We start from the raw sequence: 15,086 nt of genomic DNA, 5'->3' as shown, positions 1-15,086 counted from the left end.
CACGTCGCGGTTCCTCGCGTGTCTATTTCAAGTAGCCGGCTGTTTTAAAACAATATAATATTCTTTGTGTGGTTCACCAACGGTGATAGATTATCCGAAATCCCACGAGGTGCGGACAGCTCGGCACAACATCGGTGATGCTGGGGCTCTGTCTCTTCAGCAAGCATTCCTCCTCTGCCACTACAGCTACGCCTACACGTGCGCACTGACGACCCAAGGTTAGGGTTATTCACACACTTTAAAAACATTTACTGAAAGTTTATTTCCTTTTACATGTTTATTTACAGCATGAAATGTGTATTGCAATACGCTATATTAACTTACTGTCAGAAAACTGGTAGTTCTATGTAAAATCAGACTTTGAGCACCCCCATTAGCCAAAATGGCATGATCCTTGTTTCGCTGCGAAGCTTCGGCTGTGAGATTGACATTGTCGAATCAGGCTCCGCCCATCGAATCTTCGTCTGTTTGGGGTCAGCCCTTTTTTATATATATATATATAAGGGCTGGGCACGTTAATGCATTATTGCAGTGGAGGGAGACTTCGGCAGACTACGTTGTCATGTTTTTTCTGTATTTTTCCACCCGCAATCCGTTTTCACGGCAGCAGGTGAGCCGCTTGCTTGCTAAAGACGCAGCCTATCAAACAACTCAAACAACAGAAACCAACATCTGCACCCTGTGTGTTCAATGCTGCTTTACCTGGTCCATGCTTGTAAAATATCCACTGCGACTTGTAACGTCATTTCATGTTTTTAACCGAATGAAGTCTGTGCGAGCCATCGTTTCAATGTAGACATTGTCCCAACCCTACTGAAAATAGTGTTTATGCTGCTCCCTGATAAAAGATACCTGCTGATACCTGTTCAGAAAAAAACCCAAGAAAACTGTGCTCTGATGGTACCTTGCTTTAATAAGCTAGATTAAAGGTAATGCCCTGGCAGTGGCAAACAGCTTTGGTTTAATATTTGATTTGATTACATTAATGTTTAAGTTGAGATTTACAAGACATATATTATTGTTACTGTGTATATAGCTGTACATTTAAATCAAAAGTGCGCAATACACTGCTTTAGAATTAATTATTGAATTTTGCACGCAACAATGCGATTAAATGGTGTCAGCCTCAACAGATGTACATACTTAAATAACAAAGTAGGGCATTTTTCAGCTCCTTCCACAAGGACCCCATGTGAGTATTTTCTGCTCTGGCACCCTTGTGATTAAGATGTGGCTATGTTTAGGCAACTCAAAGTACTTGGTTAAGATCAGATCACCCTCATGGTATAAGGAAAACAATACTTTTCTGGAGAGGACAATTTTTGCAAGGCTCAATGTGCCCAAGCGTGATATGTGGTTTTTATTCAATATAATGTTTGTCAAGTTATATACTTTCATTCACGTATCATAGTCAGCATGACTAGGAAAAGTCCAGTAAGAGAGTAACCATCCAACAATAGAAGAAAAATTGTTTAACCTAGTCATAAAAATAACACTTCAATACAACACTCCATGCAGTTAACTGTATGTAATATACATACAAATAAACAAAAAGCTGTCAATTATTTAATACTTACAATGCTAAATCAGTTTTTATTCTTGATAAATTAAAATAACTTAAGCAAACGTTTTGTTTTAGGAATGTTAAATATCTATTTTGCTTTTGGCTACATTAAAAACCATTGACATATTGCTGTTTTGTTTAAGGTGTTCTTATATTAGCATTTTGTGTTCAAGCTGGAGGGAATCTTAACCTGTGAGAACTATCTGGTCTCACTACTAACAGCTCATAACATTTTTTGAGCTAAGTAAAAACTAAATACTAAAATACACTAACTAAAAGGAAATATAAACTTTTACTTCAGTATGATCTTTACTTACCGTAAGTGCTAGAACAAAGCCACAGGGAGCTCTGTACACATCTTTCTGTGTGGTAAGCAGCAGTTGTGCTTTATGAGCTTTTCTTAAAAACGTAAACCACTACATAAAGCAAATGCAAACATACCATAATACATATTTTACTACTTTACAAATAAATTTTAGATCTTTAGACTTCACTATGCATTGGCATTATTTCTGTCAAGCAGAATAAGCTTTATCGTCCTCACTCCAGTTTTTTCTTCTTTAATCTTTTTTTTTTTATCTGTATGATTAAAAAAGCATTAGCTCAGTTGCCAGTTCAGCAGAAGGCTAGTGTATGAAGGTTTACTGTTACCTTCTGTGAGCATATTCCAGCTGATGTTAAGAGGTTTCTCTAACCCAGGGAACACATTTTACATTTTTATTGCAACAAACTTTAATGTAATACTGTGGTCAGGAAGAAATAATACCTTAAGAGAAGTTTTTACAGAAGACGTTTGGTGTGACAAGGCACATGTTGTTCTTGGTAGCAGATGGTAGTCTGATTTGCACAGTGACAGATCACTCATATTGCCATTGACACTAATGGCTGTGGAATTGAGCGGGGACACTGGGGCAGCTATGCAGTCTTACATCCATGTCCAATCACTGCAAAGCAACGCAACCTGTCGCAATAATTATGACAGAACTATTGAGGCAATTTTTTGGCGACTGTCTCACTGTCCCACTAGTGTTCCCCTTGATTGGCCTTGGTTGCTTGCAAAGTCATTGTCATTTCTCACAACTTCATTACTTTGTGGCACAAAGCAATTTCCATCGTCTGTGCTCTTCCCACTCTGTTACCCCTAAAGGGAGTTCACACCATATGTGCACGACAACACCCTGTCGGATAGACAAGGTGATGTCTTCTAAGAGCGAGTTATCTCTCATTATAATAGTGAGCGTTGTCTTTCTATTATAATGATTTGGTTTTCTTGGATATGTCCTGTTGCTGAAACTGAATTCAGGTAATGTAATAGCTCCCGACTGTGGCCTTCATGGGATGAAATTAGAAATGGCTTGCTTAGGCTCATTCCATTTATATCCTTCCATTTTTAATCCTCAATAAAGTTCACATCAGGAGTCTGTCTGAAAAGCTTACCACATCTTCAGGCTGCTCTTCTGAAGCAGCAGGCTAATAAGTATATTGCTGTTTACATCTCACCCCAGTCTCGTTTGTAAGTGGTAGTAACATTACATTCAATCAGGAACTGTGGCATATACCAATGTGAAAATACTCCATTACAAGTACAAGTCTTAAGAAAAAGTACTGTATTATTTACAGTAACATGAACTTATATATCTGTGTGTAAAAGTGAAAGTACACATGGCCCATTAGCTACTTTAATGGCTAATTTCATCCTACTATATATTTCTATTCCACTTCAGTGCAGACGGAAATATTATCATTTTTACTTGTACCCATTTATTTGAAAGCTATACATATTAAGAGTTTAACATACAAAATACATGAAAGCTTTAAACAATTATAATTATTAATATATAATAATTATTAATATTGCAGTATTGCTGCCTTTACTTAAGGACAAGTACAAGAGGATCTGAATACTTCCTCCACCACTGTAAAACTCACACGACTCACACACAAACACATGCTCTCCATGCAGTGTTATCATAGCACTTAAACATCAGATGAGTAGATTAGTGTTTTAATCTCACTCTGGATCTGAGGCATCTCGCTCCCTAGTCCTACCCTCAGCCTGCTGTGAAATATTCCATCCACTCAACTGTAAATAAGTGCTAACAAGATTATCAGATTACCCTTCATCCAGGGCACCCAACGACTGCTGGGCACAGTAACTGCAATGATGTCAAAAATCCCTGTAAGATAATTGCGTTAGGAGGCACCATTTTCATGCAAATTTTCCAAAGGCTCACAAAGCTCAAGGGCAGCTTAAAACACTTTTCCTATTTGCAGTATGAAATATATTTCTTTGGTTGCCACTACCAGGCCATGCTAAATGTAAAGAGTGTAGTTGGAATGGGTCTATAGTTAAGAAAATGGTCCCAGTGTTTTTTCCGTGTCTCTTAAACAGGCTGTCTAGAAACTGGGCCAAGTTTAATTGAATTGACAGAAACAGATTAATCCCAGAACTTATTTTAATTATTTAATATTCTCATGAATAAGTACTGTACTTTATTGTACAAGTTGGAAGGAAACGTATGATGGCATTAAATTAGACAAAATGACATTTGCGGTGGTTTGCTGATGTTGAGTAGATGATACAGCATACTATATAGGGTCCTCTATAATGCGGCCATCATTTATACCATAGCAGTGGAACAGTGAATTTATATTCCAAAGTCATCCTGTCAACTAGTTTTTGTTTTATGATTGTGGTTTGAACAGGATTTACTGTCCTTGCCCAGGTACAGTGACTCGGTGGGGCTGAGCCAAAAGAGAAAACAAACGGGACGAGCTCCCACTCTCTCCTCCCTCTGTCACTATAGCAAATATATTTATATGCAAATTGGCCTGTGAAATAAAATGATTCAGAAAGCTAGATAGGAAGATGTTATATTTAATCTCTGGGGTTTGAGTCATTGACTAGGGAGAGGGGAGAGAGATTGCCGTTGATGCTTGGCGATGCGGGTGGAGGAAGTGCAAGTGCAATCTCGTCCCTCTTTCAGTTACAGTAGACTGGTGAATTGCATGTAGCAATCAGATTTGACTCATGGATTTATACGTGTGATACAAATTTTGTCAATACAGAAAGTGTTGTGCATGCACAGAATGCCCAGACCGAGATCTAAAGGTTATAGCTGCATGTGGGCTGCCGCTGGAGACAGCTAAGTATATTATAGAAATCATAGTGTGTATTCTTTGGGAAACAAGAGACAGTTTTCTCCAAAGCAAACACTGTGATTGGCATGTATTTGGTTCTGTTTCTCTGTCCAAATGTGGCAGTAGCACCTGCCTGTTCCTTCTGTTTGTCTGCTAGTGTCTTGTCCAGTTTCCTCTCCGTCTGTTTCATCTGTATGAGTCTCTCTGATTTCTTGGTGTTTATTTCTCTGCATCTTTGGCAGCGTCTATGGCTTTCTCCACAGCCAGTTCTTTCTCTGTTTGCTCTATTTTTTTGTACTCCCTCCAGCACTGCCGGTGAATTATAAAATGCATAAATTAAATGCTACATAATGTAGTACATAATGTCTAATGACAGTGATGGGTCCTTGCAGGCTGACAGCAGACACCTATAGCGCTATAATACATATATAGATTATTTATAAATGGCAACACATTATTTTAAGTACCACTATTAAGCATAAATGGTTTACAACACACTGTAATTGTGTTGTTTAGAAGTGGTGGCTAATGTATGAACAGATCATGCATGACAATATTTTCTATTATTACAACACAGTTGTAAAATTATAAATAATGTCTAATTAGGAGAGTTATAATTGTTGATATATACTGTATATTAATAAACACCTAAAAAGGTCCTTATAGTTGCATACAGCTACATTATAGTGTGTTATAAACCATTTATTAAATGTTTGTGTACTGCTTTTAAATGCTTAAATGTCACATATAAAGGATTTATGTTTTCCCCACAAGCTGGTTTGGGTTTGATAACTAGCAAGATGAATTAACCTTGCTTCTTTGTTGGCCATCAGTTCAGCTTTAGCATTTATATAATAATAATCTTCATTTGTTTTATTTTTTTTATCATCCTGATCACTTTCCACAACGAACAGAAATACTGAAGGTACACCCACACATATTGTTACCTATTAACAATTAATTTGGTCTTAATCCTAAATCTTAAAACCAGCAAAAGCTTGCTAGTAGCAGCCTGGCACATAAAGGGTTTCCTTGCATGTCAGCTGTGAAATGTGTTCAATCAAATGAACTTTGTTTGTGAAAAATTCCCATATGTTAACCACACTCCTGGAGTGATATAAACAATTTACAAGAACACATACCAGCAGATGACATGCAGTGGTGAAAATGACAGCTAGCAACCTAGTTTAATGGGCTTCTTACAAGACGTCGCGTGATGTCAGTGGCAGATTGCAAATGTCAAAGATGGTTCATTTGATCCTTGTAGCCGGCTGCCAAGCAGAAGTGGAAGCAAGTACACTAATAGCGTACATCTCTGTCTTTCCCCAGAATGAATCTCTTTCTTTTTCTCTTCCTCTCGCCTCTATTTTCTCTCATCTTTTTTTTTCTTTCTCTCTCTCACACACACCCTCTCTCTCTCTCACACACACACACACAGGTGGTCTGGCATTGCACCAGTAAAATCAAAGACAAAACAGACTGGATAGAATACTGAAGCTGGGTGTAGTGTCATAGCACAGCATCAGAAGTTGCCATGGAGCTACAAAAGTGCACTGATGCTGTTTTCTCGTTTCACGTCCATCTCACTTTTATCTTCAGCTGTATTTATATCACTGGGCTTTGTGCTGGCTGTTTCTGCATGTTTCCCTTTTCTTTCTTCCAACAGTATTATATTAACATAAGTCAATTAACAACAGTAGTTCTGAAAAAGACAATGGTAAAGCACAAAATGAGTAAAACTAAATAAATCTTAATAAAAACTATTTAAAGCACATTTGTGATTTGGGGCCATATAAATAACACTGATTTGACTTTTGGAAACGGCAAACAAATCACTGTTTTACTCTGATGGATGAACATGGCATTACTCTAGAATTAGACTTAATTCTTTTTATTCTTTTTTTTTTTTTTTACTGTCTCTTCAAATATTTTTTCTGTGACAGGTAGACATCTGCCACATCTAAACCCAAGGTATAAGTATAGAAGGTGGTGTCCAGTTGTATGGCTTTTCTTACCACTACCACTGACCAATCTGTCAACCGTCCCTGCACACACACACACACCTACACGCACACACACACACACCCACCAGCAGTCTCTAGAGTCTGTGCTGGACAAAATCTAAAGTCAAGCATGAATACAGAGGCTGACAGGCCAATTATCAGATGTACTCTTCGTTCTGCATCCCCACCTCTGAAGGGAAGCAGATGTGAGAATCCTGTCGCTTTCACTCAAGTCGGTACAAAGACATGGCCCAACAACAAAAGGCACACGCTTTGCAAGGAATCGAGATGGACAGAGTTGTAAACCACGTCTTGTCATAAAGTTTTATCTGGTGGGTTTTCACATTTCAAGCTTCAGAAGATTTGATGTGGTATGGGGATGTTTGTCAAAAGTTGAAATGCATCTGACGTTTCACCCCTAAAGTTTCATAAGGGAATGGCATTCCTTGATGCCTCATGATGTTTCATAAAAATATGAAAACGTCACTTTTTTCTCGACTTCTCGACTTCTCTCTCCATTTTAGGAAGCATACAGCACGTCATAAAATAATTACTGAGGTTAAATGAGCTTGATAAAATGCATATATACATGTATAATATAACTAAAGAACATTTCTTTGCTTCATAGGTGAATGTAGTTCCAGCATGTGTCAGAGCCCTGACCAAGATGCTGTACTGCCCATACTGTCGCAGCATGCCTGGGCTGAAACCCTGTCACAACTACTGTCACAACGTTATGAGGGGCTGTCTAGCGAACCAGGCAGACCTAGATGCTGAATGGAACCTGTTCATCGGTAAGGACAAAAAAACCCATTCTGATTTAAATCGAGTGCTCGAATTGAGTACCCGTTCATTTTTCATTCTCATTTTCTCTTTGTAATCTTCGTAGGTTTGTGTCTTTCCATCTGTCTGTCTGTGTGCAAAATTGTACTTCTAAGTGTTACTTTTCCAAGGCAGTGTCTTTGAATAGTCTCTGTGGGAATTCAGTAGGATGTGCTGTGTTAGATTCAGCTTTAAAGGATTTACAGAGACAAAACTGAAATCTTATTTGTGCAACCATTCCTTCTTTTCTGTCTGAAATGTTGTTTGCTATTGCTGGAGTCCTGGCATGGTGCTTAAAGCTCTGGTCCCTGCTGTTTGGGATTGATAAAGGAGAGCAGATCCTAGGCAAACACATTTTCTATAGTGTTTCCAGCTGAGCTTGGTGAGTAATATAGCACTTCAGTTAGGCTGTAAGTAGCTGGCTGCTGTAAGCCCTCCTGTTAAATGGATACCAAGGAGGCACATAACGTATTCCTGCTGGATCTTTTGTAGGCCAATGCTTTATTTGTTTTGTACCCCAACCCTATCCTCCCACCCACACCAACAGATATTTTCTAAATGGGGCAACATTTTTTCAAGAGACATCCCTGATGACTGTGTGTCATGAACTGCACTTCTAAGCTTTTGGCTGTTTTGTGACAGGCCTGTCGTTCGAGAAGCCATCAGATGACGTACTGCTTGTTCTCTCCAATGGCATGTCTGAAGTCTCAGATCAACACAGGCCCCTATGCACTGAATGAGATGTCTCGCAGCTTTATGACATGTGTTAAAAAGTTAGTGTCTTGTTCAGTTGTGAAGAGGCAAATCTATTGCCGCAAAGGGATGCTGTGCTTGACAGTAATGGGAAAAGCTGTTGTTACAACAGAATGATGAATCTGGTTAGACAAAAACACCCTTGAGGTGTAGAAATAGTGGTTTTTTAATTTTAAACCACTTTTTGTGCAGACATTGTTTTTTGGTTTGGAAAGACAGTGTTGCAGAGGGTATTATAATTAGAAATGTAGAACCCAAGGGATGTTTATTTTCACCATGAAAGACTCATTTTTTGATGTCTACTGACATTTCGTATTCATTATCTGTTGCTAAAGAACTTCGATTTGCTTACTATGCAGGTTGCAAGAAATATTGATTTGTCTTTCAGAGACTATTTCTAAATGTATCACAGGTCAGTTCTCACCACTGGAGCACATCTTTGCATTATAGAAATTTATGGATCGAGCCTGTACACAGTATGTCATTGTCATCCCTTTAAATCATCACTTATTAGAGAAGGTTAGATTAGAAGCACAGCTTTCAATTTTTAAGAACCCTCAATGACATTTACCTGTAGACTTTGTTCATGCTTAAATGTCGCTATCGATAGCATTGATTTGTTAGACCACAGGAGAAAGGAGACTCAAGGCTTTTTTTTAACTTCATTTTAAACTTCTACAGCAAGAGAGAAAAAGAGATGAGTTCTGAAAATGGCCTGTAATCTTTGTAAATCCTGCTGAATCAAAGACATGTGTGTAATAAATACAAGTTTTGTTCCCTGCTTTATTAAAAACAGGCCAAAAAATAATAGAAGAGTGCCAAGTTGGCTCTGTTCTATCAGAAGTGAAGGCCAAAACCAGACAATGATTTTTTATCTCTAATGTACAAAGTTGAGCTTTTCTCATTCTTACATTATTGGAACAAATCCAAATTGAAAACACTATTGCAACATCTGTTTTGTATAGATAAGACACTGAATAAAACAATGTGGACAGATTTATCTTACATTTAACACTGTAAATGTATTGTTGTATTTATAATGTAAATCAATAAAAACAAAACATATTCAGTTAATGACTGATTTCCAAATATTTCTTCTAAATAATGTCATTGCTTCATTCTTGTTTTCAGTGACATGCTCACACACAATCTCTTGTCAAACACATGGAAGCAGTTGTGTTGGTAATTAGCGTAGACTGAAGTTTAACTTATTTTCTTCTACCAAGACAATCTGACACCATAAGACTACATTAGCTGTAGAGGTACAATACATGCCTTTAGCAGAAAGCTCCTACAAAATTGACTAGCAACATTACTTCTACAAACCACCATACAATAACTCATTTAAAAATGGGCTAATTTTACAGTACTGACCTACAGACATGTCTGTAACAAATATAGGCCTTTTTTAATGGTGGACATTTTGAAATGTCATGGCAAAAAATGCACATGTGCAATTAATTTCATGAATACTGGCTGCATTCAATTTAGGTGAATTGCAGAGTGCTGCTATTGTACATGCTGGGTTGGGGCTTTTTGCTGCTATGAGAAGTCAGAATGGCTGCTGTGAAAAAAGGTCTATTATTTGAAACTATTATTTTGGTATGTAAAGTCATTTACTTTATGGAAATATGATATGTGAGAAAAACTGAAAATGGACCCTGCTAAGCATTTTCTTGTGAAACAGACTAAATATAACAAGCTGGCTTATAAACCTTTTTCTTCGCTTTGAGTTGAGGTGCTAGATAATGATGGATGATCAGTGGCAGTAACACAATGTGTCAAAGACTTTCTAATGGAAGAAGCATCAAGCCTGTCCAGGCCAATGACGTGCGTGTGTTTATTAAGTTCTTGGCTTTATTCCTTCTCAATGCAGTGAAAAGGTAGACTTCAGAAATATGGTTAGGAATAATATCTTAGTATTCATTTAGCTTTAGGAACAGTAAAAATATTTTGGACCGACATTTCATTAATGCAATTAGATTTGCACAGACCAGAGAGAACATTATTAAGTTTTTATCACAAAATAGAATTATAATATAAACTCTAATCTAACTGGATAAATAGATTTATAGCACTGGCATATATCACAAACAACTGTTGGGACTGAACATGTCATCTTTAAAGTCGGTTTTCAGTAATCACATCATGTAGCTCTACTACATTGCTCTATTCAGTTAGTGTTGTGTTCCTGCTTCCTCTTAAACATTTCTAGAAATGCATGTTCCCTTATTCCCAAAACACATGGTGACATCAACTACCACTGCTGACATGTCTGTAGACAACAATTTTTGGCAAGCGCAGAACAATACCTTATTCTCACACTCTCAAACACAAAAAACAGATTCAGAGTAACACATGACAGTCACATCACATGCTGCGTTTTGTTTTGTTAGAAAAGTGAAGATCAGGATTTATCTGTCATCATTTTGCCACAGAAAATATGTATTTCATCTGATGAAATATAGCATAAGACACAATGTGTCTCTTGGCTCTTCTTAAAATGTGAAAGAGGGAATGGTTGCGTTGGGAATAAATGCACTAAAAAGTTTTGTCCCCTTCCAAACTAAGATCTTTAATCAATGCTTTACTGTACTGCACATATTCATATATTTTGAAAAACTACTTCTACTACTACTTCTATGATATACACCACCTTTAGCTTTGGCTGGGAATTTATAGTAAAAATAAATGGATAGGAATAGAGATTTTAGTTGTAAGGATGTCAAGCCAGTGAAGTCAACATGTTCTGAATGTAAATGCTGTACAAAGCCATTAAAACATCACTTAACACAATCAGAGGACTTTGAGACACACTGTAACACCAAACAAATCTAGAAGACTTACAAGCTTGAGATTGAAATTAAATTTGAGGCAATCTAACAAACTGATAGCCTCATGATTTTAATATACACGTGTAAACACAAGCAGATTTAGATATTAAGATGTCACTATCACTCTTCTGTGGGTTTTACAAGCATTACTGGGGAGAGCAGAAAGAATGTGCCAATGCTGTTTATTCTTGAAATTGGAACAATAATGACCTTGGTGAATACTTTGTAGCCTGATATGTAGCCTACATATCACTATGCAGAAGAAGAATGATTACAGGATCCATGTCATACATTTCAAAGTTACAGTCACAGTACAGTAGCTGACAGCTTGTAAAGGTTACCGTAACGACTTTGTGGCTTCTGGGCTGCAAATGGAAGACAGATTGTCAGTGAACAATGAGCATAAACCTGAGGAAGGATGTGATTTACCTGCTCGTACCTGTGCTGAGTGATTTTAGGCATCCTGATTTTAAGTGTGTGTGGGTGTGTGTGTGGTACGGTGGGGGTGTGCTCCAATGTTCAGGGAAAGAATTCATGGTTTGGCCAGTGGAGGATACCACAGCATCAGTCACCTGCCATCATGATAAATGTACCCAGCTCTGCATCGGGACAGACACATCATTATCATTTTTCTTGTCAGCACCTTGTTAAAATACCCTAAGAGAGAGAGACGGACAGAGAGACAGACAGAGAGAGAAAGAGTGGTGGTACAGTAATGTGTTATTCACACACTACTGTAGTTCATCAGGCTCACACCATGACAGGCATTAAGTGACATCAGTGGAACATAAAAAGTTCAGCTACACCTGGCCAAAATTAATGGCATGTTTTAAATGACTGACAAACCCCTACCTCAAACAACAGTTGTCCAATCATAGCTTTGCAACCATAACGAGACACGACAGGCCTGTCAGACTGTGGATTTCTCTGCATGTTGAAGGGGTGTACGTGGGGTTGTAGTAAGACCAATACTTTTTTTCAGCCTTTCCAAAACCACAAACACAAGAGCAAAATGTAAAGAATTGTTTATCTCTAAAGTAAGCTGCAATTGTTAGCATGTCTAGCTTACCAGCTTATGACCTATGCCAAGTATTAGCATATCACTAACTAACTAGGTAATATTACTTTGTGAGTGTGTGTACTTCCGAAAAAGTTGTGACGTAGCGAACTTGTAACTCACGTCTGATCAGCTGTTTCTGCTGTCGGCGTCTTGCCCGGTTGTGTGGAGTTCTGCATGTCGGCCAAGAATTTCATGCACCTCGCAGCTGGTAACGCTCATTTGAGCTGAGAAAAGAGGTGGATGCAAATCTCGGCAGGTAACCATCATCTGTTCTGCCGAATTTTGCATTCACCTCTTAAAGGTCCTCTTCAGATACTTTTCTCTGCACACTGATCAAACAGGGTTATCACTACATTGTTTTGCTGAATCTCAATGAATGCTAGGCTACTTCTACTCAGTGTAATAAAATATTAACAACTCTTAACTTTCATAGAATAGGCTATATACTTAGAATCATTTATCCCCATTGATGAACCCCACAAAGGATATTATAGCGTTTAAAAGCATTATGTGGAAGTAAAAACAATTCTCGGGAGGCGTGCAAAACTCGCATAACACCGGATATTCCTATTACGTGCGGAGACATGGCTGGTAAGAGTTTGCCCGCTTGAAACACATTTCTGAGGTACTCTCTCCATTTTACTTAGATCATTGGCCATCAGGTTAATACGACTGGTTTTGTTTCTGTGCGTTAACACAAAGTGTAGCTTGAAGAGACTACAAACTTTGTTTTGTTATACAATCTTGTGCTATATAATGACAAATAAATAATCTTGTACCTTGTGCAATAACAATGTGTCTTAATTATTTCCTCAGTCTTTTAGCATGGTAGCCCTAAAGTGGCTTTTTAAGACCTCATCATTAATAGTCAGCTGGACACATTGTTTTCAATCAACTCCTGGAGCTAATGTTAGCTTAATTAGCTAGCTAGCGACAGCTGATGAAATCTTGGCTTGTTACAGTTTCAGCCGACAAAACAAAGCCTGCTTTTGTCAACCTCTGTCTGAAATCAAGGACCAGTTGTTTCAAAAATGACAAAGAATTGATAATGGTTGTGGTAAATCCACGATTATCATTTTATGTGCCATGTGACAATGGAAAGATTGACAGGTATAGTAAACTAAAGGGGACAGGGCTTAGCAAACAGTCAATTCTATGTATTTACAGTAAAAGTAATGAACTACTTCTAGCTTTAAATGAGAAGTGATGTGTGAATAAAATTGTATTCCCTTATTGCTTGCACTAGGCTGTGCCTGTGTACACATTATTTCTCCTAATTAAGATATAGTCTTGTGTTGTCCTCTGTCGAGTCCTTTGACACCACACTGTAAGTGATCCTCATTGATTTTATTTGCTCATTTCTTTTTAATTGCATGGATTGTGTCCCAGTGTAACTGAACCTCCCCACAGCCCCCCAGTTCATGAGAATTCAAGCCAGTATTTTTTCTGTCCTCCAAGAAGGACTTTCTATGATGTCAGTGAGATTACGAAGATGAACACCCTGCCAGTGCTTTACTTTAAATGATATAGATAGCTTGGCAGAAACTAAGCTTGCACTCTTCTTTACTGCAAAGTGTAGCCTTAGAAAAATCTTTACCTTTCTTACTGTAAAAACTCTACGGTGTCGCTCAACATCCACATGGTTTAACGGTAGAGTTATTGAGTGGTCTTTAAGATTCTTCAAGTATGTCATAAAAAACTGCATTTTTAAGTAACATTTACCAAATACAAGCACACACAGAGACCAGACTCACAGGCGCTCAAACTGACAGAGTATCAAACATGATGGACTCGGTAACAAACATGATAGGAACAAACAAACAAGCTTGCTAGTGGGTTTCTCCCTGTCAGAGAGCTTAAGGCTGGATGACTCACTTAGCCTAGTGGAAGTGATCTCCATATTCTCAGCATAATCAAGAACCAGCATATTTTCTTTCTAATTGCTACTGGCTGTGTAGAATCTGCAAGATGCTGATTTTCTATATATGTGGCCAGAATGCTTTTGCAGCTACACTGAAACCATATTGTTAAGCGATATCAGATGCATTGTTTTATACATTTTAATGTTATTGCATATTTTTGCCTTTTCAAATTGCATATGCCTAAAGGAATACTGTGACATTTTGGGAAGTGTATTGACGTTTTGTTGCCAAGAGTTCGACTAGAAGATTGATACCACTCCCACACCTGTACAGTAAATATATAGCCACAGCAACAGCCATCAGCTGTTAAGCTGTTAGCTTAGTTTAACATAAAGACTGGAGGCAGGGGGAAACAGCTAGCCTGGCTGTTTCTAGAGTCATGTGCCAAACTGCAGCTCTAAAGCTCACCAACTAACATGTTATATTTTATTTGTTTTAATCAAACATATAACGACAGTTTGTGGTGTTACAGGACAGGACTGTGATAGTTGTTTCTTCGTGTTTCTAGTCTTTATGCTAAGCTAAGCTAAATGCCTGCTGGCTGCAGCTTCATATTTGACAGATGAGACATGAGAGTGGTGTCAATCTTCTCACCCATCTCTCGCAAACAAAAGATAATAAGCATAAATGTCAGCCTGTTCCTTCAACCTTACTGATAACCATTTTTCAAAGCATTAATTTTATATTTCTTCGCATGATTCCTTTTTTTCTACCTTCTGAGCAGCCACACATCAATTTCATTGCACTGTGACATTTATTTTGCACACCTGACTGTCACACGCTTTAAACTTCCTTTATCGTAATACTGTAGTTTTCCTGCCATTACCAAAACACGGTCAAACACTTTGCTGTAAGAGTAGAGTACAGGAAGCAGTTGCAGGAAACAGACTCTGACGTCTTTTAGCAGAACAGTTGACAGTGTTTGTGTTTAGACAGGAGTGCTCTGTGTAAGTGTGAAAGGGTGGGTGAGGTTTGTTTCACACTTGT

The 15,086-nt window shown here is 38.0% G+C and overlaps 1 protein-coding gene across 3 annotated transcripts in view; it reads left to right on the top strand.

Moving 5' to 3' along the window:
• Positions 1 to 15,086, top strand: part of gpc6a (glypican 6a) — a 285,802-nt gene that overhangs the window by 216,359 nt on the left and 54,357 nt on the right. For all 3 annotated transcript variants that reach the window (XM_038701532.1, XM_038701530.1, XM_038701531.1), the window contains exon 4: positions 7,337 to 7,502. In XM_038701532.1, coding sequence (XP_038557460.1) covers positions 7,337 to 7,502 — 166 coding nt within the window. The remainder of the gene's footprint in view (positions 1 to 7,336; positions 7,503 to 15,086) is intronic.

This window comes from Micropterus salmoides, unplaced genomic scaffold (genome assembly GCF_014851395.1).
Source record: "Micropterus salmoides isolate LMB-PRFRI ecotype aquatic unplaced genomic scaffold, ASM1485139v1 Ms_hic_scaffold_6, whole genome shotgun sequence".
NCBI lineage: Eukaryota > Metazoa > Chordata > Actinopteri > Centrarchiformes > Centrarchidae > Micropterus > Micropterus salmoides.
Note: the sequence above shows the minus strand (reverse complement) of the source record. Positions and strands in the feature narration are given on the sequence as shown.